The sequence below is a fragment of the Vulpes vulpes genome, chromosome 7 (genome assembly GCF_048418805.1).
Source record: "Vulpes vulpes isolate BD-2025 chromosome 7, VulVul3, whole genome shotgun sequence".
NCBI classification, from domain to species: Eukaryota; Metazoa; Chordata; class Mammalia; order Carnivora; family Canidae; genus Vulpes; species Vulpes vulpes.
Window position 1 is genome coordinate 22,864,754 of NC_132786.1, and position 22,087 is coordinate 22,886,840.

General features: G+C 57.6%; 1 protein-coding gene across 1 annotated transcript; it reads left to right on the forward strand.

Moving 5' to 3' along the window:
- Positions 1-335: 335 nt before the first annotated feature.
- Positions 336-6,978, forward strand: EN2 (engrailed homeobox 2). The gene is made up of 2 exons (XM_025993926.2): positions 336-1,411; positions 4,637-6,978. Exons 1-2 carry the CDS (start codon positions 691-693, stop codon positions 4,951-4,953), a joined length of 1,038 nt encoding a protein of 345 aa, XP_025849711.2. The 5' UTR covers positions 336-690; the 3' UTR covers positions 4,954-6,978.
- The last annotated feature ends 15,109 nt before the right edge of the window (positions 6,979-22,087 follow it).

Sequence of the window (22,087 nt, forward strand, 5' to 3'; positions counted from 1 at the left end):
GGCTCGGCGGGGCTCGGCGGGGGCGCGGCCGCACGCCGGTGGGGCGCCCCGGCCCGCAGCGGGGCGGCGGCCGAGCGCAGCGCGGGCCCGCGGGCCTCCATGTGCGTGCTGGCGGCGGCGGCGGGCGCGCTGACCGCTGGCGCCCCGCACCCTCGAGGGCCGGCCGGGGCGCGCGGGCGGGGGCGGCCGGGCGGCGGCGGCGGCCCGAGCGGGCCCGGGCGGGCGTGAGCGCCGGGGAGCGCGCTGCCTGCATGCGCGCAGCTCCAGCCCGGGCGGCCGCGGCGGCAGCAGCACCGGCGGCGGCGGCAGCACCGGCGGCGGCGGCGGCCGCGCGCGGAAACGGAGCGCAGCGCCGCGGAGGAGCCCCGGTCCCCGCCGGCCCGTGGCGACTGTCTAGCGCCCGGCGCGCGGCGGAGACGAGGACCCGGCTCTTTTGAACCGCCGGCGTCCGGGCGCCGCGCCACGCCTGCTGTTTCCTAACTCGGCTCGTGGATTGGAACGTGGCTCCGCTCCGAGCGCGGCCGGTGACTCGCAGGAGCCCGGCCCGGGCCCCCGCCGCGCGCGCCCTCGGAAGCCCCGGGGGGTCGGGGCGGGCGCCGGCCGCGACAGGCTCCGCGCGCACCGCGGGCGGGCCGAGGGCTGGGTGGAGGGGGGCCCCGGAGAGCCGATCTGGGATTTGTGGTGAACAGCATGGAGGAGCATGACCCCAAGCCCAGCGAAGCGGCGGCGGCGGCGGCGGCGGCGGAGGGGCAGCGGCAGCCCGAGTCCAGCCCCAGCGGCGGCTCGGGGGGCGGCGGCGGCCCGGGCGACGCGGACACCGGCCGCCGGCGGGCTCTGATGCTGCCCGCGGCCCTGCAGGCGCCGGGCAACCACCAGCTCCCGCACCGCATCACCAACTTCTTCATCGACAACATCTTGCGGCCGGAGTTCGGCCGGAGGAAGGACGCGGGGACGTGCTGTGCCGGCGCGGGAGGAGGAAGAGGCAGCGGCGCCGGCGGGGAAGGCGGCGCGGGCGGCGCGGAAGGCGGCGGCGGCGGCGGCGCGGGCGGCGCCGAGCAGCTCCTGGGGTCGGGCCGAGAGCCCCGGCAGAGCGCGCCCGGGGCGCCCGGGGCGGGCGGGCCGGTGCCCGGCGGCTGCGGCGGCGGCGGCGGCGGCGGCGGCGGCGGCGACTCCCCGGGCGACGGCGAAGGCGGCTCCAAGGCGCTCTCGCTGCACGGCGGCGCCAAGAAGGGCGGCGACGCCGGGGGCCCCCTGGACGGGGCGCTCAAGGCCCGCGCCTTGGGCGGCGGCGGGGACCTGTCGGTGAGCTCGGACTCGGACAGCTCGCAGGCCGGCGCCAACCTGGGCGCGCAGCCCATGCTCTGGCCGGCCTGGGTCTACTGCACGCGCTACTCGGACCGGCCTTCTTCAGGTGAGCGGCGGGCGGGAGGCCCGCGGGCTTGCGGGAGGCGCTGGCCGGGGACTCACGCCGGGAAGAGGACGCCGGGCCGGCACCCCCGCCCCCACCCCACCCCCGCCCCCACCCCCACCCCCAGCACACACAAAGACGCGCAAACGGGGACATTGTGTGCGCCTGACGCCGGCCGGGGCAGCGGCAGCGGCAGCGAGGGAGGGGAGGGGGCACGGCGGAATCGCAGGGGGTACAGACCGCTTAGAAAAGCAGAAGCCACAGGATTCTCTCTCTCTCCCTCTCTTTCTTGTTTTTGGGGCCACTCCCCAAAGTCCCCGGCTCTTCTCTCCCCTGCCTGGAGTTTATTTGGTGAGACGTGAGAGGTGGGTGGCTGGAAGACCGGCCTAGAAGCTGGACTCCACAATTTCTCCGTCCTTCCAACTCAGTAGAGACCCAGGACCCATGCCCAGCTCGCCCCAACCCAGTTATCCCAGAGGAAGCCAGAGAAAGAAGGAACGAGGCTTCAGACTCTTCCTTTGGCCTTGGCTGGGTGTGTGTGTGTGTGGGGGGGGGGGGGGCGGGTTGGGTAGAAGTAGGGAAGGGGTGTAAAACAGAGGTGCCCTTGGCCTGGTGGGGTAGCTCAGCACCCATCTTACATGGCCGGTAAGACGGAGGCCCGCAGCCGGAGGACCTGCTTGCAGAGGTTTCCCCACGCAGCTCCAGGGAGGAAAGAGCCAATTTGGGACGGGTGGGGTGCAGGGGCCCGCGGGGGTGTGCAGAGGTTCTGGGTGTATTCTCCATAGATCTAGGTTTGTAAAAGCTGAATGCATGTCCTGGTGGAAATCCTCCGTTGCCTTAGATGGGGTGACGGGGGGGGGGGGGGGGGGGGGGGGGGGGGTGCTGCAGCTGCGAACCCGCCATTAGGAGCGGGCTCCATTTGTCCCCAACCACAGGCCCCCAGCCCTCCACTGTTTGGCGGGGGTTGTTTACCCAAATCAGCGCAACCCAGTCGCCCCTGGGCCGACTTCCCTCAGAAACCCGTGTGTGTATTTCCAAGGAAAGCCACATTTCTCCCACTAGATCTGAAATTTGCTCCATTGTTCTCGCCTCCCTCCTTTGTTAATATTTAATTAACATAGAGGCTCACAATGCGGCCAGCGAGGAGGCTTGGCCCAGCTTTGTGCGGCGGTCGAGTGGCGGCCGCGTCAGGCCCGGTGCCCGCGGGAGCCCCGCAGCCCGGCCCGGCCTCATGGAATCCCCGGACTTAAACCCATAAGGTAACATGTGTATTTCTGGGCCTTTTAGAAAGAAGCGAGGCAGAGAGTTTTCTTTGCTGAGGTTTGCTTCTGTTGCTGCGACTCTTAAGTATTTCCGTTTTGAAAGAAAATCAAAGAAAGAGAACTAAAAATCCTGATTTTAGGGAAATTTTGTTTCTGCAAAATGCCGTGTATCTTCTTATGGGCCGGTTCACGTGTGCAAGAGCCCTCGGGACCGGAGAGGATGGAGGGTAGGGAGGGTAGGGAGCGTGCTGCCCGGGCCGGGGAGGCGCAGCACGGGCCTCCCGAGAGCATGAGGCCGCGCTCTGGTCGGTGCAGGGCTCCGGGAGCCATCCCAGCCTTCGCGCACCCCGGCAGCCTCTCCAGCACAGCCCTCCTGCCGGCTCGGAACCAGTGCCCTCGGCTTCTGCGCAGCAGGGGCAGGGACGGTGGGGGTGCGGGGCTCGGTGGGGGTCTGCTCTAGAGTCTGGAAGACCAGGGGTTTGCACCCAATGGGGCTTGGCGCCCCGTCGCCGGCGCCCCCAGCCCATCTTCCCGAGTGTGGTTTTCCCGGAGCGCGCCGCCGGGCCGATGGGCAGGGAGCTCTGGCTGGCCCACACCCCTGGCCCGAGCAGCCGGGGTGCACTCCGCGCTCTCCAGGTCGGTTCAGCAGCAGCTGGGGGGGCCTCCGGCAAGTTCCCTCTGCAGCCGCTGCGCAGGATGGTGGGGCTGTCCCTTGGCCCTGATGGCTGGGTTGGTGGGCATGCTGCGGAGACCTGGGGGGTTCTGGCTGCTGGAGGGGTCGGGCAGGGGTCCAGCCTCCCGCCATCGGCCTCTGGGGAGGAGCTGGGACCGGAGCTTCCCAAAGTTCGATCACTGTACTGAGTAAGAAACCCACACATGTGCAGCCTGGCCTCCCTCCCCTAGCAGCCTCTGCAGTCTCTTCCCTCAAAGACACCTTCGTGGGGCTGAACTTCGAGACACCAACAATAAAGAAAGCCTTGGCTCTCCTCTCTGCTCCCCTCATCCCGGCCTTTCCAGATGGCTGGGTCCTAGGACCTGTCCCAGACCAGCCTCCAGTGGTGCTGGGCGGAGGGGGTGCATCCCAGCAGGAGGAGACCCTCTATGCAAGGTCAGCTGGGCTCCACTGTGGTCCCCACTGGGGAAGCCCCAGTCCAGGAGGGGGTGCCTGTACTGGGAGCCTCAGCGGGAGGTGGCTCCGTGGTCCTTCCCCATCCAGGAAAGGAAGGATGTGTGCGCGGTCGGTCTCCCCTCTGGAAAGGAAACAATGAACTGGGACCCACAAGGCCAGTTAGGGGAGGAGAGGGGCCAGGGTGGAGGCAGACCCCCTTACTGCCCACCGCCCCTGAGCCCTGAGGGTATCAGCCCCTGGGGGCATCTGGTGCTGTTCCTGGGCTCCTCCTGCTGCTCCCGCTGCCCCCGCCCCTCCTCCAGCATCCCTCTTCCCCCTCCTGCGCCACCCAGTCCTTACTCCTGGACAGAAAGACGCCATGCTAGGAAGTTTGGGGCTTTTGCCCTCCTGTAAGACTTTCCCTTTTATCTGGAGATCGATCTTTTCTTTCTTTCTTTCTTTCTTTCTTTCTTTCTTTCTTTCTTTCTTTCTTTCTTTCTTAACCTTATGCAAACTCTAGGCCACATGTGGGGCTCAAACTCTGACCCCCGAGATCAAGAACTCCAGGCTCCCCACCCTGAGCCAGCCAGGAGCCCCTGGAGACCCTCCCACTAAGCCTGCCCTGTACCCACACTCAGCCCCTTGCACCCAGATTTCCTCAGCCCACCTCTGGCTTTCCACCCCTTTCGTAGGGTGGGTCCTTGAGGCTGGAGAGAGCAAGCCCGGCATGCCAGCAGACCCCGACCAATCGGGCGCCTTCCTCCCCAGCCCCTGCGCCCCTCTGTTGCTCCCCCTGAGTAGGCAGGCAGGCCCCAGCCCTCCTAACCACCGTGTCCTCTGTCCACCATGCCCACCCAGGTCCCAGATCTCGCAAACCAAAGAAGAAGAACCCCAACAAAGAGGACAAGCGGCCCCGCACCGCCTTCACGGCGGAGCAGCTGCAGAGGCTCAAGGCGGAGTTCCAGACCAACAGGTACCTGACCGAGCAGCGGCGCCAGAGCCTGGCGCAGGAGCTCAGCCTCAACGAGTCACAGATCAAGATCTGGTTCCAGAACAAGCGCGCCAAGATCAAGAAGGCTACGGGCAACAAGAACACGCTGGCCGTCCACCTCATGGCGCAGGGCCTGTACAACCACTCAACGACCGCCAAGGAGGGCAAGTCGGACAGCGAGTAGGGCGGGCGGGCCCCGGAGTCTGGTCTCAGTCCGCGCTCAACAATGCAATAATTTAAAATCATCAAGGGCCAGTGTATAAAGATTATACCAGCATTCATAGTGAAGATATCGTGTATTAGCTATGGTTCTGCAATATTCTATGTATATATAATTTACAGGTGGTGTAAAATCCAAAATATCTGACTATAAAGTATTTTTTGAGTTTTTCTGTGTTTATGAGATTATGCTAATTTTATGATTTTTATGTTTTGTTTGCGAAGGGGGCTGCTTAGGGTTTCATCTTTTCTAATCCCCTAGGCTCCGTTGTGGGACATGGGACACTTTTATTTTTTAATTTCAAAAGAAGAAAAAAAATTAAAACAACTTGCTGAAGTCCAAAGATTTTTATTGCTGCATTTCACACGACTGTGAACCGAATAAATAGCTCCTACTTGGTCTCTGAGTTCTGCCACTTTGTTTGTGAGGACAGCAGGAGGGTCTGCGCCCCCAGCCCTGGCCCCGGCCCAAGTGGGGAGGGCAGGGACCCTGGCTGGGCCAGGTGACCTTTGGGGTCCTGGGAGGAGTGTGCAGCCTGGGCCTGGCCGTGGTCAGGAGCGCACCCCCTGGGGAACCCTGGGTCCATAGTGCTGGGCTACCCAGGCCCCCAGCCTCACCCGGCTCCCCTCCTCCTGCCTTCTCTCTGGGTGCTCCTCCTCCTCCTCCTCCTCCTCCTTCTCCTCCTCCTCCTCCTCCTCCTCCTCCTCCTCCTCCTCCTCCTCCTCTCTTCCTTCTCACCAAGGCCTGGCCAGCACCTCCCAGCACCTCTCTGTGTGCTTCTGTTCTCGTCCATCCGTCCGTCGTGTCTGTCGCTGTCCCCTACCAAGCCGCCTGCCGCCAGAGCCAGCCCTCTGGCCTCCAGGCCCCACTTCAGGGATCCCAGGCCAGTGGGCCCAGCCTGTGGCGGAGACCAGCAGTGGTAGAGCTGCCCCTCAGCCCTCGGGGCCCCGGGAATCTCCTGCGGCCCCACTGGCTCACCCAGGCACTTGCATGGGCCCCAGAGGTGGCTGAGGTCTGCTGCCTCTGGGCAGGCAGAGAGCTCCCAAGAGGGACCTGCTCTTTTCTTCCTTTTTTTTTTTTCTTCCCTTCCTTTTTTTAAAATTTTTTTTAAATTTTTTTTAGTGGCTGCCTCATGTTTTGGAGAGCATTCTTTCAAGGTAAATATGTGTGTGTGTGCATAATCTATGTACTGCGTGTACGCACACACGAGCAAATGTGTATGAGTCCATAGTTCTGGAACATGTGGCTACCTTGATTTTTAATGGAACTCAGAATCCTCCAGGATTGAAAGGAAGGAAGAAAATATGTAAATAATCATTTCTTATCACTTTTTGTCTTTTCTTGTTTTTTTAATATACATTTTATTTTTGAAGGTGTGGTACAGTGTAAATTAAATATATTCAATATATCCCCACCAAGTACATATATATAAACAAACACATTATCTATATATATAACTCTGCACTGTCTCCTGTCTAGTGTATGGAAAAAGAATCGTGTCCAAATGTCCATCCGCAGCCAGGACAGCCCAGGGGGTGTGCCCATGGCTGAGCCAGACCCACGCTGAACCCCTGAGGGCTGAGGTTGAACTTCTCTCTCTCTTTGCCTTAAACCTCTTTATTTCACTGCGATAATAGTCTCACTTTGTACATACTAGTGCAAACCTTTTTAAAAAGGAAACTATAAAAAGAAAAGTTGTAATTTAAAAATTCTGTGAATAACCATCTGCTGCTTAGGAAACTCAATGAAATGATATGCCTTTTTAGCAGGAAGCAAAGTTTTTTGGTTTTTATTTTTTTATTTTTATTTTTTAGTTTATGAAACGTGCATTTTACAGTCCCAGTATCAAATATTTATAATCTTATGAGAAATGAATGTTTCTATTTACAACTGTGGTTATCAGCATTGTGAACATTCCCCTTGCATTTTTTTGTGTGTTTAAATTCTTGAAAGTTACATTAAATAAAAAAAAATCGCTTTATTGTAAAATATTGGATGTCCGAGGTGGAATGACTAGTTGTTCTAAGTGTGTTTCTAAGTCCAGCCCAACCGCTCTGGTGCTCCTGGCCTTTGCTGCCATCGGAGCAGGGAGGTGAAAAAAAAAAAAAAGAAAAAAGAAAAGAAAAAAGAAAAGAAAAAAGAAAAGAAAAGAAAAGAAAAGAAAAAAGATGCTTCAAATATCTCCTGTGTGAGCATAGAACCACCAAAGTAATTGAAGTACATTTCTTTACGGGAAGGAACTGTTTAAAAGTATGGTACTATTCCATAATTGCATAATTGTTGAAAATCCTACAGAAAGCAACAGGTGGCCATCCTCCCCACTGTTCCAATGGAGGGACAGAGACACTGGTCCCATGGGGAGGGCTCTCCTCTTGTTTTTAGCCCCCAAAGCAAAGGACATGGACATATCCCAAGGCAGATTTGGGGAAAAGGACAGACTTAGCCCAAGCTGACCAGACGACTCAAAGCATCCATCTGGATAGTGTTTTGGGGAGGGTGGTGAGGGCCAGTGTGGCCAGGCAGGATGGTGGAGTGCACCCTGGGTGCCCAATTGGTCTATGTCCAGACTTTCCTGCCTTGAAAAAGATTGTTCTTCCAGTAAAAGAAGCTCAGAGACTAGTGAGGATCATCTGCTGCCAAAGGAGACCTGGTAGGCATTTTTGGGGTCTACATAGGCTTCCCAATGGAAAGCTGGGCCTTCAGGCAGGAGAGGGGGGCTGGCTTCTCCCAAGATTTGCAAAGATGCAAGGAATGAACAAGAGAGAGGCTCTGGGGCCCTAGCTGCCTGGTCCTAGGAGTGCTCCAGGGTCATTGTCAATGGGGTGTAATCACTCAAGCAACCCTAGTGTCTCTCCCCTCCCCCTGTACCATTCTGAGGATTCTTTAGGATGGGGCTTCTATTACCTAATTGGCCACTCTCTCTTTTTAATAAAAAGACAGCATAACTACACAAATCCATCTTTCTTGTTCTTTTCATCAATTCACAAATCATAACATTGTTGAGGAGCAATGCATGGTTTTGTAAGGTAATGAGTTCCCCATCCTCAAAGGAGTACAAGCAGACGTTTCTCCTGCAGTGGCATAAGGAGTTTTTCTTTTTTGTTTCTGGTAGGGGTTTGGGCTGAGTGAACCCCCAGACCCTCGAAATGCAGAGATTCTGGTCTTGCTCCTATGTTTATTTGAAAATTCAGCATAGAATCCAAGTGTGAGACTCATGAAGAGCCCCCGTCTCTCTCACTTAGCGGCAAGTCGAGCCCAGAGCCAGGCCTGCAGGGGAGGCAAGGCTCCTTTCCGGACTCGGACTCGGGGGCCTGCTCCCTTCCTCCTGGACTGGCGGCCTACCGAGGCCTGGACCCTGACCGGGACCGCAGCGCCGCCGAGAGTGGCTGGAGCCTCCCGCTGGACCTCAGCCAGGCTGCTGCCCCTGCAGAAGGCCAGTCGCAGACGCGTTCTCGGGGCCAAGCCCTCCTCCTCCCGGCTGAGTCCACAATCTGGGCGGGCCTGCAGGTGTGGACAGGGGTGCGTGTTGCTGCCGCGCGCCCCAGGCCCGTGGGAGCGGCGGCTCCCATGGGGGCGCCGGGTAGAGCGGCCCAGCAGGGCCCCTGAGGTTCAGAGGGTCTTCCTCTTCCCCCTGCCCCACGTGGTCAAACCCGAGGGTCACCCCGTGTGGACCCGCCCTGTGTCTTTTTCAGGGGAGACAAGGAAGGAGCCGCGCGGGGACCCCAGTCTAGGCTCCAAGGGCGCTCCAGCTGTGTTAGGGGCCTCCTGAGTGAAAGGTGAGAGGGACGGGGCTTCCGGCCGGCGGGCGCAGGTGTGCGCAGGTGTGCGGGCGCGCCGCGCTCAGGCCGCCTCCGCGGACCCGGAACGCGGAGACGCCCGGGGCGCCCGGGGGCGGGGAGGCCGCGCGCTCGCTGCTGCTCCGCGCCGGGTCGCTCGGGCCCCGGCCCCGGCCCCGGCTCCGGCTCCGCAGAATCCGGCCTCCGCGCTCTCCGCCCGCCCCCGCGGCGCCCCGGGCGGCCCCGGGACGACCCGGCTCCGCCGAAGCCTGGCGCCTGCCGCAAGGAGCGGCGGGGCGGGCGCGGGGGCTCGGCGGCCCAGGGCGGGGCGCAGCGCCCAGCGCCCACTGCGCCCTCCTGCACAGCCGCACCCGCCCCGCGCCCCGCGCCCCGCGAGCCGAGGGAGGTCGACTCCGGGCCCCGCGGTCCAGGCCGCGGTCCAGGCGCAGCTCCTCGGGCGCGGCCCGGGGACCGAGCGGGCGGGAGCGCCCGGCGCACCCCGGCAGCCGACAGCGGGGCGGTGGGCGTGTCGGTGACCCCGGCGGTGCGCCCTGCAGCCCGCCCGCAGGCCCGGCTACGCAGTCAGGTTGTGAATGTAAAGCGCCTCACTGTATTTTTGCTGGCTGCCCACGGAAAATAAAGGCCGTTCTTGAAATCGCCTGAAATGTAATAATATTCATTAAAGTGGCTCCTAATTATGAGATTTAATCAGGCGTGGTTCGCAGTGCTTGGCGCTGGCTGGTGAGGCCGGGGATGACGCGTTACTATTATTGTTGTTGTTAGCAGGGTTCTCAGGCGACCGAGTGCCAGTGCCGGCCACCTCTTCAGTGTGGGAATTTGGGGAGCCCCGTGATGGAGGAAGGGGGGCAGAATGACTCCAGAGCCTGGGGGAACAGGTGTGGCCCAAGCCTACTGCCCCTGTGGACCAGACGCAGGTCCGGTCAAGGCCTGAGCAGCAAGCCTGGTGTAGGCAGGGGACCCCCCCACTCCTAGGCCCTCCATGTCCCCCAGGGACACCAGGGCTGGTTTTCCAGGAAGGGGAGCCTTAGGTCCAGAGCCCAGGACACCTCCCCCCTCTAGAGGGGGCCCCCCTTTCAGGGCTGAGCCCCACGCTGTGCTCTGAAGCAGGAACAAAGAGTAGCCAGATCGGCATCCCGGGTGCCTTTCCGTCCCCTATGCCTGGAAGGCGTCCCAGAGAGGCCCCAGCCCTGGTGCCCCAAAGGCTAGGAGGGAAGAGGGGCCAAGAGTCCAGAGGGCTGCGCCTCTGCTCGGCCTGTGTCGCCTCCTTCCGCGCAGAGCCGGTCGTGGGCCGAAGGGCCTCTGGCACCAAGGGGTGCTCTGTGGGGCCGAGGAATGGTGGGGATCACTGCGTGCATGGACCGTCTGGAAGAGTCAGGGCGGGCCGCCGCTCATCCCCATCTGTCAGGCTGCAAAACTTGGCCGTGCGGTCGGTCGGAGCGCGCTGCCTGCGGAAGGGGCCGCCCAGAGCCTTTCAGCCGCGCCTTCGGGGTTCTCTCCTCCCGCCAAGTCCTTTGTCTGGAAGGGGACTGTCAGCTCTGCCGCCTTTGCTTGCCTCCTCCTTCCCCCAACCTCTACCCCCTCCGCTAACTGCCCTTTCTTCCCTCGGCTTTTCTCTCCTCCTTGGATGGGTAATCACAGGCTCCAGCTGCCAAGCGCGCTGCGAGGAGTTGCTGCCCGGGTTCTGTGTGTGCTGCCCCTCCCAGCAGCAGACTGGCGCTTCCCCCAACCTCCCCAGACCGGCCCTGCCCTCTGGCGTCACTTAGTGGCCAGGGGCGGCTCCATCCCACTTTTCCCTTTAGGCCAAAACTTTGTCCTGGGGTTTTTGGTAGCTGTACTCTCCCATTCCTGTTGACAAAATGTGTGTCCTGGCAGTTGGCATTTCCTTGGATTCAGGCAGTGGGGGGGGGGGGGAGGGGGAGGGCATGGTGGGATCATGAAGCTCTTTGCAGAATTCTACTACCACCAAGGCCAGTCCCCCTTTTGTATTCCTGCAAGTAAGGTGCCCCCCAATAAACCACTTAAGTTATAACTCAGAGGTCTCAGCTTATCCCTTCCGATGTTAAAACATCTGGCTGGAAGTTGGGAAAATCTCAATCCCTCAAATGATGAATATGCTGGCTTCCAAACATCTGTTTGTTTGGGGATTGGCTGAAGCCAGCAAAGAAAGCAGTGGGCTGAGCTTGCTGTCTGTGGCCCAAACGTCTGTGCTTCCACACGTGGGCCCGGTCAGCTCGGGGTTCAGTTTTTCATGTAAACACGGAACATCACCCAGCACAGAAAGGAGTATCCTACAGTGAAGGTACAGTTTTGTAACTGTCCCCCCACCAGCCAGCCATTCATCTCTCCAATAGCAAGAAAATCTACCTAATGGGCTTCCCCGTGGAGTTTTTTCTGCCAGGGAAAATGAGCCTAAAGCAACTGGCACAGAACGGGGCTCTGGAAGTGAGAGGTTGCCTTTCCTGGACACTTACACCCGTGCTGGGCTCGGGCTGTGCCGTTCCTGATGGAGCGCCTAGCCTTCCTGGCTCCTACTACCCGGTGCAGCCTCTATATAGTTGTCTAGGGAGAGGGGGATAAAAAGAAGAAGTCGTGACTAGCAGAGACAATATTCACACGGTTATACAAAGTGGAACCGTGAGAGGAGCCAAGGGAAAATAGCAAATGGTTTTGCTGGAAGAAATTCAGGATGCTAGTCTGCACTTTCTAGAAACACTGCCCCCTTCTCTGAAACACTGCTGGGTGTGCTTTGTTACTGCAGGGCTCAGACATAGGATTTCCCCCCACATTTTTCTTGAGCACAAAATACAGAAGAGGCTGCGCCTGGTGTTTCCACAACAGCCTGGTAACTTCACACACCCCTCCGTCTCCCACCCGCGGTCGCTGCACTTAGCAGCATCCCATGGCCCGGAACCTGGTCTGGCTCCGAGCATGGGATGCAGGCATCCTACTGGACAGCGAGGCTGGAAGCCAGGCTACACCTTGCACGTGGGTCCCAGCCTGTGTTCACGCATCTTGCTGCCCCCTCTCCCCCGAGGCTCTTCCTCCGAGAGCGAGGGGGCGTCCTGATGGTCTGATGAGCTATTTGGTCTAAATAGCGAAGAGTCTAAGTAACTCTTTTAAATTAATTGCTGTTCCTATAGCTAAAAGCATAACAGGCTTTGATTACATGCTAACCAGAATGAAACATAATCCTGAGTTAATTATGTGGAGATAATTTTATAATTATATCATTCAATTTAAGAAGCAATGTGTTGTTAACCTCCCCTTTTCACAAGAGTAAGGATTCAAAACAAAAATAGTCGTAAACCTGGACCTTTTAAAAGACCTATGAAGGCTGTCTCTTCATTCTGCCCAAATGGCAAAAGTGGATGTCAGCTCAGCCCACATCTTGCCCCTTTACCTGCACACACTCCCAGCAAGAACTGCGGAAAACGCTGGAAAGCCTCAGACAAAGGGGGCCTTCGGAGCAGAGCATTTCCCAGCGCTGACCTGCTCTCAAATGCTAAGGAAGCCTATCTGCATTTCTATTCTGTCCAGCTTGTATGTGGAAGTAACACCCAACGTCCCTGACGGGAGAGCCCCCCCGGAGAATGCACTGTCTCTGAGACGCTCCAGCTGGGAGTGAATGGAGCCTGCGGCCTGGAGCGGGGGGCTGAGGTGAAGGTCAGACCCCAGCCACCTCTGCAGGTGGTTCATTTCCTCTCCCTAACACTAGTGCCCTCAGAGGGGTGCCCCGTGTGGCCCACGGGATCGGCTCCCCTCCCTCCTCGTTCCCCTCCACCTCCCACCCCCAGCTACCCTGCAGGAAGCTCTGCTGGCAAGGGAGGCAAGGTAGTTTAAGAGGTGCTCCACTGGGATCGACTCCAGGCCTCCTCTGCTGGCAAGCCGGCCTTTTGGGGAATCTGCAGAGGGCTGGTGGGGCAGTACACGGGGTCCCGGTAGAGAAGGAAATCATCTAATTCTTGTGAGGGGATCAAAGGTCAGCCGGACACATTCCCTTTGGACACCAGGTGAACCCCAGGATGTACTGCTGCCGATTGCACATTGCCGCAAAGTGGGCGAGTCACGGGTGACTCATCGTCACCTGGCTGGCAGAAAGGCAGCTTTTATGCAGCCACAGGAGTGCGCCCTGTAGGTTGTGAGCCCTAAGGAGACAAAACCAGTGTCAGAGGAAGAACGTAATACAAACCACTGGAGTCACAAGCCAAACAACCCCAACCCCAACGGGGGCATGACAATGGCCTTTGTTCCTGGCCCGGAATGGGGGAGCTGGGCGTAGTTTGGAGCCAGGCGCGTGGGGCACGTTTCCATGCAGGTAGGAGCATCTGGGGGTGCCCACCGAGGGCCTTGGGCCTTGCACCCGAGATTTGCAGCCCCTCCCTTCCCTCTACAGGGGTATCTCATTTGCACCTTTTTTTTTTTTCTAAATGCTTCCTGGTCTAACTTGAATATGCAATGAGGCGCCAGAGCTTTGTGGCGGAAATATAATTAAACTGGTGAAAGATGTAAAAGATGAAGAATGAGGATGACATCAGGCCGATTTCACACTTGGCAGTCGGATAGCTAGGCCCAAGCCTCGCTCTCGCCACGCAAGGCAGATCAAAGTGCCCTGCCACTGCTAAAAAGGCAAAAGGGGACTTAAGTATGCTAATCCCCAGGACAAATATATTTTAATCTTGTTAGAATACAAGTTAATGCTGCAGCTCAGTGGCTGAACTTGGTCAGACTGTAGAGATCCATTTTTATTTTAGCTATGAATGAGGTAGACCTCCTGGTTTATTCATAGGTAGTAAAAGTAAATTTACAAAACGAACTCCTCTTTGGGCTGCCATCCCCCTCACCTAGACCTCGCTTTGCTTGGTGGGGGGTGGGGGGGCGCGGGGATCCGGGAGGCTCCCAGGACCTGAGGATCCCTGCCACCATTTACCACTCCCCGCGCCTCCCTCTTTCTGCACAGGATCCTGATGGCCAAGAAAGGAACTCGGCTCATTTGACAGAGAAGAAACAGGGAAACTCTGAAATTAATTAAAAGATTCTCCAAAGCAATCTGTTTCCCTTTAGGCCTGAGGTTTGACAACCAAACCAATTCCTTTCTATCGGCCTCCTCACTTTAATTTTTACAATGTCAATTTTCATTACTATTAATTATTTGCTGAGCTCCAACTGTATATTCAGTACTGCCCTGATTAACAAGAAGCTCTCAGGTTCTTGCCACTCCCGAGTTTCAATTCCGATTAGATGTGAATGTGTAAGTCGGGCTCGTATGCATATGGAGGATTTAGTTACATAGGGAGGAAGAAAATGTCAGTGTGTCGAGCTGCCCAGCAAATAAAACCATTATGGTAAAATGTGGTATATAATTGCAGACGTATCAGTACATCGGTGGGGGGGGGGGATGAGCGAGCGCGCGCACTTCACCGCACTTCTCCGTAAGGTTACAGAAGGTTAAACTGCCCTGCAGAGCTGCCTGTGAATATTGCTGATGGCAGCCATCTAAAAGGTAATTTCTGTCTTGCTGCTCTAGTGTGTGTTAGAATTCCCTCTGCCTCAGGCATAAAACCTGACTCCCAGAAAGCCAGCAGCACATCCCCGCATTCCAAAGACCTGCCTTTGCTCTGGGCCTGGGGGCCCGGCTGACCCTGAGGTTCCCCCTGGAGGCGGTGGAGGGGCTGGCGGGCTGAATGGGGAGGGCAGTCCCCCAACTCCCCCCACCCCCACCCCGGGCACGCCCAGGTTTCCAGGACTTGGGAATGTCCGGCTGCCCTAATCCTCTCAAGTCTCCCTCATGTCCCAAAGCTGCTCTGTGATGACTGTAAACACAAAGTCAGTCGGTGGTGGGACAACTGGGGCCCCAGACCCCGGAAAGGACCGTCCTGGGATGTTCTTCCCTCCCTGCCACTCAGGGTCTGTTCTTTGGCCTTCGGTTACCTTGGAAGGCGTGCTAGCACTTCCTTTGTGCCCCTGGTCCCAGCGGCCCTGGCTCCCTCATACCCAGCCTACGGCCTTCTGTCTTAAAGCATGACCTGGCCTAACGCTGACAGAGGCCCTACGTTGTGCCTCAGTTTCCTAAGGCCGAGGTTACAAAGAGCCACCAGCGGAAAGTTGTTTTCTCCGCTCTGGGGATGGGAAGTCAGAAACCAAGGCCCAAGTGGGGTGGGTGCCTTCCGGGGCATCCCAGGCGGTGAGGTCCCGCACCTGCCCCAGCCTCACTCACCCATGCTTGGGGGTCCCCGGCCTGTGGGTGTGCCACCCCTGTCCCTCCCTCTGGCTCCACAGGCCTGGTCAGTCTGGGGGTCTTCGTCTAGAACTCTCCTTTTTCTAAGACGCCGGTTATATTGAACTTAGGGAGACACAGATGTGGGGGCAGCCAGGACATGGCATTCAACGTGCATGGTCTTAAACTCCTCCAGCATGAGGCCCCACATGCTGGGCTGGGTTCCTATCACCAGCTCAGGGGCAAGGACCCTGGAAGTGAGCTCCTCCTGGAGGGTGAGTGCCTGGGTCTGCATGTGCTGTGGCTCCCCGTGCCACATGGCCTTCCGGCTTCCTCCGCTGGTCTGTGGCGTGGCTGGCACCATCCCTGACTTAGCTTGGGGCCTGGCCAGCCCACGTCCCTGGGACCTCCTGAGACACTGGCCCGCCTGTGGCACAGCTCGTGTGAAGGGGCTTCGTCAGAGCAAAGCACACGGTTGCTACGTAGTGACCACCCCTTTCCCCCTCTGTGCTTTGTTTTCCTTGTCTGAAACCCGGAGAGTGTGTACGATAGAAACTGCAGCGTGCGCTCGCAGAAGGGCTTGCCCAGAGGCCGCGGGATCAGTCCTGGCCTGGGTGGCCATGCTCTGGGCAGGCATCGGCTCTCATTAGGACCAAAGCCTCCTGTTCGTTCCTCTTTGCCAAGGTTACATACGATTTTTTTGGTTGTGCAAGTGTTGCATTGGGAACTCCTGTGTGCTGCCCTCTAGGCTCTTGGGTTTCAGGAAAGTCTCAACCCCTCCTTCACCCTTGAGGGCTCTCTAGGCCATGGGAGGAACCTATACTTGGGAACCAGCCAGACCTGTCTGCGAGTGCTGGCATCCCTGGGCAAATCTCTTGTCTGCTCTGGTCCCTGCTTTCCTCAAAACAGAGAGAATTGTACCCGCCTCCTAGGGTGGTGGGCGTTCTGCATGTTGGGGCCTCTCTGCAGAGGCCCCTGGCGCTGTGACCCAGGTGGGAGCAGAGGTGAGCCGTCCTGTGCCCCTGCCGAGTGCTGTCGAGCACATCCTGGGCCCTCAGAGTGATTGTTACTGGGTGGCTGTGTCATCACGCCCCTGCTGTCTCACTAACTTCCCGCGTGAGCATGTCCAGTCTTCACAGGGCAGACCAGGGACATGTGGGACTGTGTGTCAGGCTGGGAACTGGAGCCCTCTGAGTGGCAGACGGCGGAGCCCGTCCTTAGGCTCCCAACCAGACACCCTGTGGCCTGAGATTCTATTTCAGGCAGAGGGGAACAGAAGGTGGTTGTTTGGTTAAAGGGCTTTGAGGGCAGCTTTAGCTGGAGACCCCTGTTCTCCACTTTCTCAGAGGCTTGGTGGCACATCAACTGTGCAGGGAAGGCACATCCCTGGTCTTGGGCTCTGCCTGAGTCCCTCCTCTGGCCACTTCAGGGCCTGCCACATGCTGATGCTGACCACCAACAGCGGGAGCCACGAGCATTTGCCGAATGTTTCTGAGATCCAGGTGCCACGCAAGGCCTTCACGGGCTGGCTCACCTCCAGGGGGTGAGTTCTATTACTAGCAAGGTTCTGGTGAAGCCCATGGAGGAGGATAAGGGACTCCCAAAAGCCTCCAACCTGGTACCTGGCAGACCTGAGATTTCCTTCCAGGCAGAGGCTTGGCTAATCCAAAGGAGAGCCTCCTCGCCGAGATGGAGGCTCCGTGTCAGGACACACATTGGGGAGGGGACTGTGGCACAGACGTGGTACCCCCCAGACATTCCACAGGATGTATCCGTGCATTTCCCAGACTCCCTGGCAGTGAGGTCAGGGATGCCTGATTAGCAATGACCGATGATCCGGGGAAGAGTGGCCCACTTGGTCCCCTGGGCCTGAGGCCACTAGAAGCAAATGTGAGTTCCCCACATTCTTGCTTTCCTGCCCTCAGAGCTCTGGACCCCCCAGGTGACATGTGATGTCACAGAGCAGCATGGCCCACATCTCCCTGGGTCCCTACTTGGCTGTGTGGAGCAGAGCTGCCAACCCACTTTGGACATTTGGACATGGGCTAAGCAGTGGCCTCCCGGTACCCTGTCCCTTACCGCAGGACTCTGGGGACAGCTTGTGCTGAAGGAAGACACACAGTCAAGTCTCCCTGCCCTTGACCCTCTGCCTCTGCGTCCTCACTCTCCTCCTCTCCCCACTTGGAACTCCAGGCATCTAGACCCACATTGAGGTTCTCACACTGTGCCCCAATCACCCCTGAGATGATGAGCACTTACTGCATAATGATGCAAGGGCATCGGCTGACAAGGGAAAGAATGGGGTGCAGGAGGACGTGGTGTCTTCCAGGGGTGTGTGTGTGCATGTGTGTGTGTGCGTGTGCCGCTACTTGTGAAGCCCTTGGGCAGCACCACATTCCCTCCTGCCACCCACAGCCCCCGTGTCATGTGATGGGCTGTGTTGGTGTCTGCCACATTCTGCTACTCTGCTCAGGAAGATAGAAAGTCAGTGCTAACATACAGCCAGTCCTCTTTTATGATGATTCTGGGGGTGATGCTTGTGTTACTTGGAGCCATTGACATTTTGTCTCTACTGACTTTGTAGGAGAAAACCGTATGTTTGAACTCATGTGATTGGCTGTATGTCTCGTGGGACCCCTCTGCCCCAAAACATGGTGTTTATAGCTACCCCAAAACTGGAAGCAGTGATGTGGGGTTTTTTCCCTGGCTTTTCAGAGAGCATCCGTGGACCTACCTTGGAGTTTCTGGTCCTTTGCTAGTACAGAGACAGGCAGTACAGAACTGGACTTTTGAGTGGTGTTTGCCAAACTCTGTGTCCCGGCAAGGGCCACCTCTGCCTCAAGGAAGGGGTGCATTTTTTTTTTAATTGCATGAAGCTGCTTCGTGCTCGTCAAGGTTTGTACTTGACCATCCACAGTGACTGCCCAAAGCAGAAATGCTTGGGAGACTAGTGAAGAAGAGGCCAAGGGGAGGCAACCTGTATTCTGTGTAGACAGGAGCACCAGCACCTTCTATTTGTTTTGACATAAACAAGACAAAACTCAGAAGCAGAAGCTACAGTAACACAAAACACTGCCCAGGTGCCTTGATGGTAGGATTATTCTTCTCTGCAAGGATTCACTCCGCTTGTCCTCTTTCTCCCTGTCTCCTCCTTGGGTTGAGGGCACTCCCCATCCCCCCAACACTGAGCTTTGGTCAATAAAACATTTGCAGTCATCTCTGGCTTCACTTTAGTGCCCTTGTGATATTGGCCATGAGAAGGGGTTGCTTCGGGCAGCCTGGACCCCAGATGAGCACACATGACAGACCCGAACCCACCCTGAAGCATGGGGACAGAGCCAGCTGACTGGCAATCTGCTGCAGAACTGCCCACAGTGCCTGCCCCGGGTCAACGGAGCCACATTTTGACCTGCAGACTCATGAGCAGAACGGATGTGCAGCACGTTTGCACCCCACCCCTGAGCTCTATAGTATTCAGTCTGCAGCGCTTCACGCACCACGCTGGGAATAGCCAGGAATACCCCTTCAAATGTCTTCTTTGCCCACATCTGGAATTGGGGACTGATTCTTTTTTTTGAGGGTTTTAAATAAACTTAAATGAAATTCCACTCAATCCCCTCATGTGTGGACTGGGCTGGTGTAGGAGAGGGGCCGTGGGAGAAGCATGCCTTCATTGGCGTGCAGACCCAGTGCTCGGGGCCAGCCTGCACGACGGGGGAGCCAGCCCGTGTCCACTGAAGAGCCAGGACAGGGTCACTTGCATGGCTGTGTAGCGTAGGCCACTACACTGGCTAAGGCTGATATTGGGGACACCCCAGACACGAGAGAGGACTTTGTCATGAGGCTTGGTATTTGCTTCATTTCTTTGATGCCCCAACCCGAAAGGTCAGAGCATGCCTCCTTCTCGTTCCTCCGCAGGTGCAGTCCTGTCAGAAGCCAGGCCCTTCCGGTTATGCCCTATCCCTCCCTCAGGAGTCCTAGGCATCGCTCCCTCTCTCCCAAGCCCTACACATCTTCCTCCTCCAGCGTTGGCTCCTCTCACAGAAGGAGAAAGGCTCATCATGGGACTTGGGGCATCAAGGCTGGATTGGGAGCGAGCAGCAGGGCCGGGGCAGGTGGGGCATCCTGCGGCCACACGGAGCGCCCAGAGCTCCCACCAGGACCAGGCTGGGAGGGGTGACAGAGCGGAGGGGATGCCTCCTGCCTTCTACAGTTTCTGCCTCTGAAGTAAAGTGACAGAGCAGAGAGACCACTTACTGCAGCCCAACCTGGCTCTGGGGCGCTCAGACAGAGCCGGCCACAGGGACATATGGGGGGCCTCGTTGTGCCCGTGCACCAACCCTCTCTAACAGAGAGGTGATGGGTGCCCGGCCAGCGCCAGCGGGGCCTCCTACAGGTTATAAAGTCAACTTTAAGATGCTGGGCATCATCTGCTGAGTCCCAGTGGTTCGTCCTGCTGCTTCCAGCTCTCAAAGCCCAGGCCCAAGGCAGAGCCTCTCCTAGATCGAGAGGAAGGACCAGATGCAGAGAACCCACAACACGTTGTAGTGTAGGAGGGACCTCTGTGACGGGAAGTCTGCCCTGGGCACTCAGGAAAACCACATCGTGGACCGCATCATGGTCCACGAGCTTCCTGTTTGCTTAGAAGTGGCCTGGTCATACCCAAGAGGCTGTGTGGGGCCTGCTCTCCGAGCCCAGGAAATGGCAGAGTCGCCAGGACATTCGGGTCTCCATCCTGCCCGGCTCGGCCAGCTCAGCCCCGAGTGGACAGTTCACATGCACGTCTACGCCTGCCTTCTGGCCACGGCCCTCAGACCTTGTGGGCACTGGGGGAAGCATGATCTGTGTCTTAGCGGCATGTTGGCACAGGCCCCTAGTACCCCGACTAGCTCAGGCGTGGGAGGAGGAGGGAAGGGGTGTGCAGGGTGCAAGTACCCCCGTTCCAGACCAGAGGTTGGAGGCCAGCCTGAAGCTTTTCTACTTGAGGGGCAGGTAAAAGGGGCTCAGGTTTTGGGCCACAACTTGGTGGTCAGAGAGCCATGGTTGGCCTGAGTGTCCGAGGTCAGAGCGGGGAGGTGGGAGATCTGTACACGCAGGCACGCCCATCAGGTTATAGTTCATGCTGGGATGGGACCATAGAGGCCGACCTCAAGTCACATGGTGAACAAGCCCAAAAGGTGGTATTGCTAACCTCAGAACTGCAGGGACAGCTCACCAAGATCACAACAGATGTGCCCAGGGACCCGTTGCAGGGACAGGCTGTGAGAGGGCCTACAGGGGTGAGAGGGCTGATGGCTCTATAGAGGCTTGAGGGCAGACCCCAGCCTGCCAGATGAGCCGAGGGTCCCCAGAGCAGAGTGAGGGAGGCCCCAGACCCGGAAGCCCGGCAGGGGGTAGGGGGTAGGCAGGGCCCTGAGTGAGCACAGCAGTCAGAGAGGATGATCCATCTGCCCTGGGAAAGCTCACATTATCTGGATGCCAACTTTGGAAGCTGACCTGGGAAGTAGATGTGCATGTACGTGGGTGAGCATGCATGTCTGTGCGATATCAGTGTCTGACCATGTGTGATGTGTACAGCCCGTGCATGCCTGCATGTGTGTGATCCTGTGTATGCCCATGTGTGTCCACACATGTATGTGCATGGTCTCTGTGTGCATGCCTGCATGAGTGTGCATGTGTGATCTTGTGTGTGCGCATGTGTCCATGCATGTGTGGTCCTGCACGTTCCCATGTGTGTATACATGTATGTATGTGTGTGCATTGTGAGTGTGCACACATGCATATGTGTGTGTGTATGCATTCATGTGTGCACATCCACAAGTATCTGCGTGTATGCACACATCTGTGTATCAGGTGAGTAAGGTACACATGGGGGCCAGTTTCTGTTATTGTATTTGTCACCTACAGCTGATTGTTTGGGGACCTGAGGTCCAACCATGGTGTAGTAAACAGGAGGACAGAACCTCTTCTCCCACCAGATTTCTAGGGACTAATCATGCAACTTCTCTGGGTGTGTGAGGTTAGATCCCCGGGGGTCAGCTGGGTGTCGGGAGCACCTCATGTCCAGTGGGGATGGATGATCCTCAGTCAGCAGGGCTGGGGCTGGGGGCATCAAGATTGCTAATAGGGACTCAGGCCTCTGAGGCCGTGTCCTGAGAATACCCAGTGCACACTGCCAGGCTGGGGCCCCTGCCCAGGAGCCTCTGCAGACACACCACCAGCTCTGCCCACCAGGCCTCCAACTTTGGGGAGGAGAGAAGAGATCAATCTGGAAGCAATCCCGAAAAATAGGAAGAGTTCCATTTTTCCCCCTACACAATTTCAAATTGTCTTTCTTGTCTGGTTGATTCCCACCAGCAGGAGGCCTTTTTAAACATCCCAAACCCGAGGGATGCTGCACAGTGGCCGCCGTCCTTTACTATCTGCTCGCTAAGCAACTGCACAACGAGAAGACATAATGCTGAATTAAGTAATGCTTTTAGATGCAGCAATCACAACGGCATCTACAGATACCAACTTGTATGAACATGAAACACTCCATTTATCCAGTCTGTCAGAACTGCTTAACATAAAATGAATTAATAGTTGTGTCAGTTAGGATGTTTTCAATCAGGAGGAACAGTAAAAGCCAACTCAACCTGGCTTAGACAAGCCCCACAGTTCAGCAGGATGGCATCAGGTAAGGCTTGACCAAGGCTTGCCTGTGTTACCAGGGATGGTTTCCTTTGTCTTTCCCATTGCCTGCCATGGTGTCAGCTTCATTCTAAACCTTCCTCCCAACAACTTATATCCTCCCAGGATATAAGTTGGCTATCTGCAAAAGTGGGGGTCATGAACCCCCACTCCAGAGCCCATCCTCAGGGAGAGAAGCCTCCCCAAAGACTCCCAGTGAACTTTGCTTTGTGGGTTTAAATTGGGTCATGTGATTTCCCTGAGCCAATGATCAAGTGATGTGCTGGCTGACCCACCCAGCCAGGGCCCTCCCTGGAGCTGGGGGCAGGGCCAATCCTCCCACTGTGCACCCAGGTCCTGCGTGGAAGGGAGAGTACAAGGGTAAAGCAGAATGGGGCCGACAGGAGGTAAGGGA

Coding starts and splice junctions, on each gene's coding strand:
- EN2 (XM_025993926.2), top strand. CDS start 691: ATGGAGGAGCATGACCCCAAGCCCAGCGAAGCGGCGGCGGCGGCGGCG. Junction 1,412..4,636: donor CTCGGACCGGCCTTCTTCAG/GTGAGCGGCGGG, acceptor ATGCCCACCCAG/GTCCCAGATCTCGCAAACCA.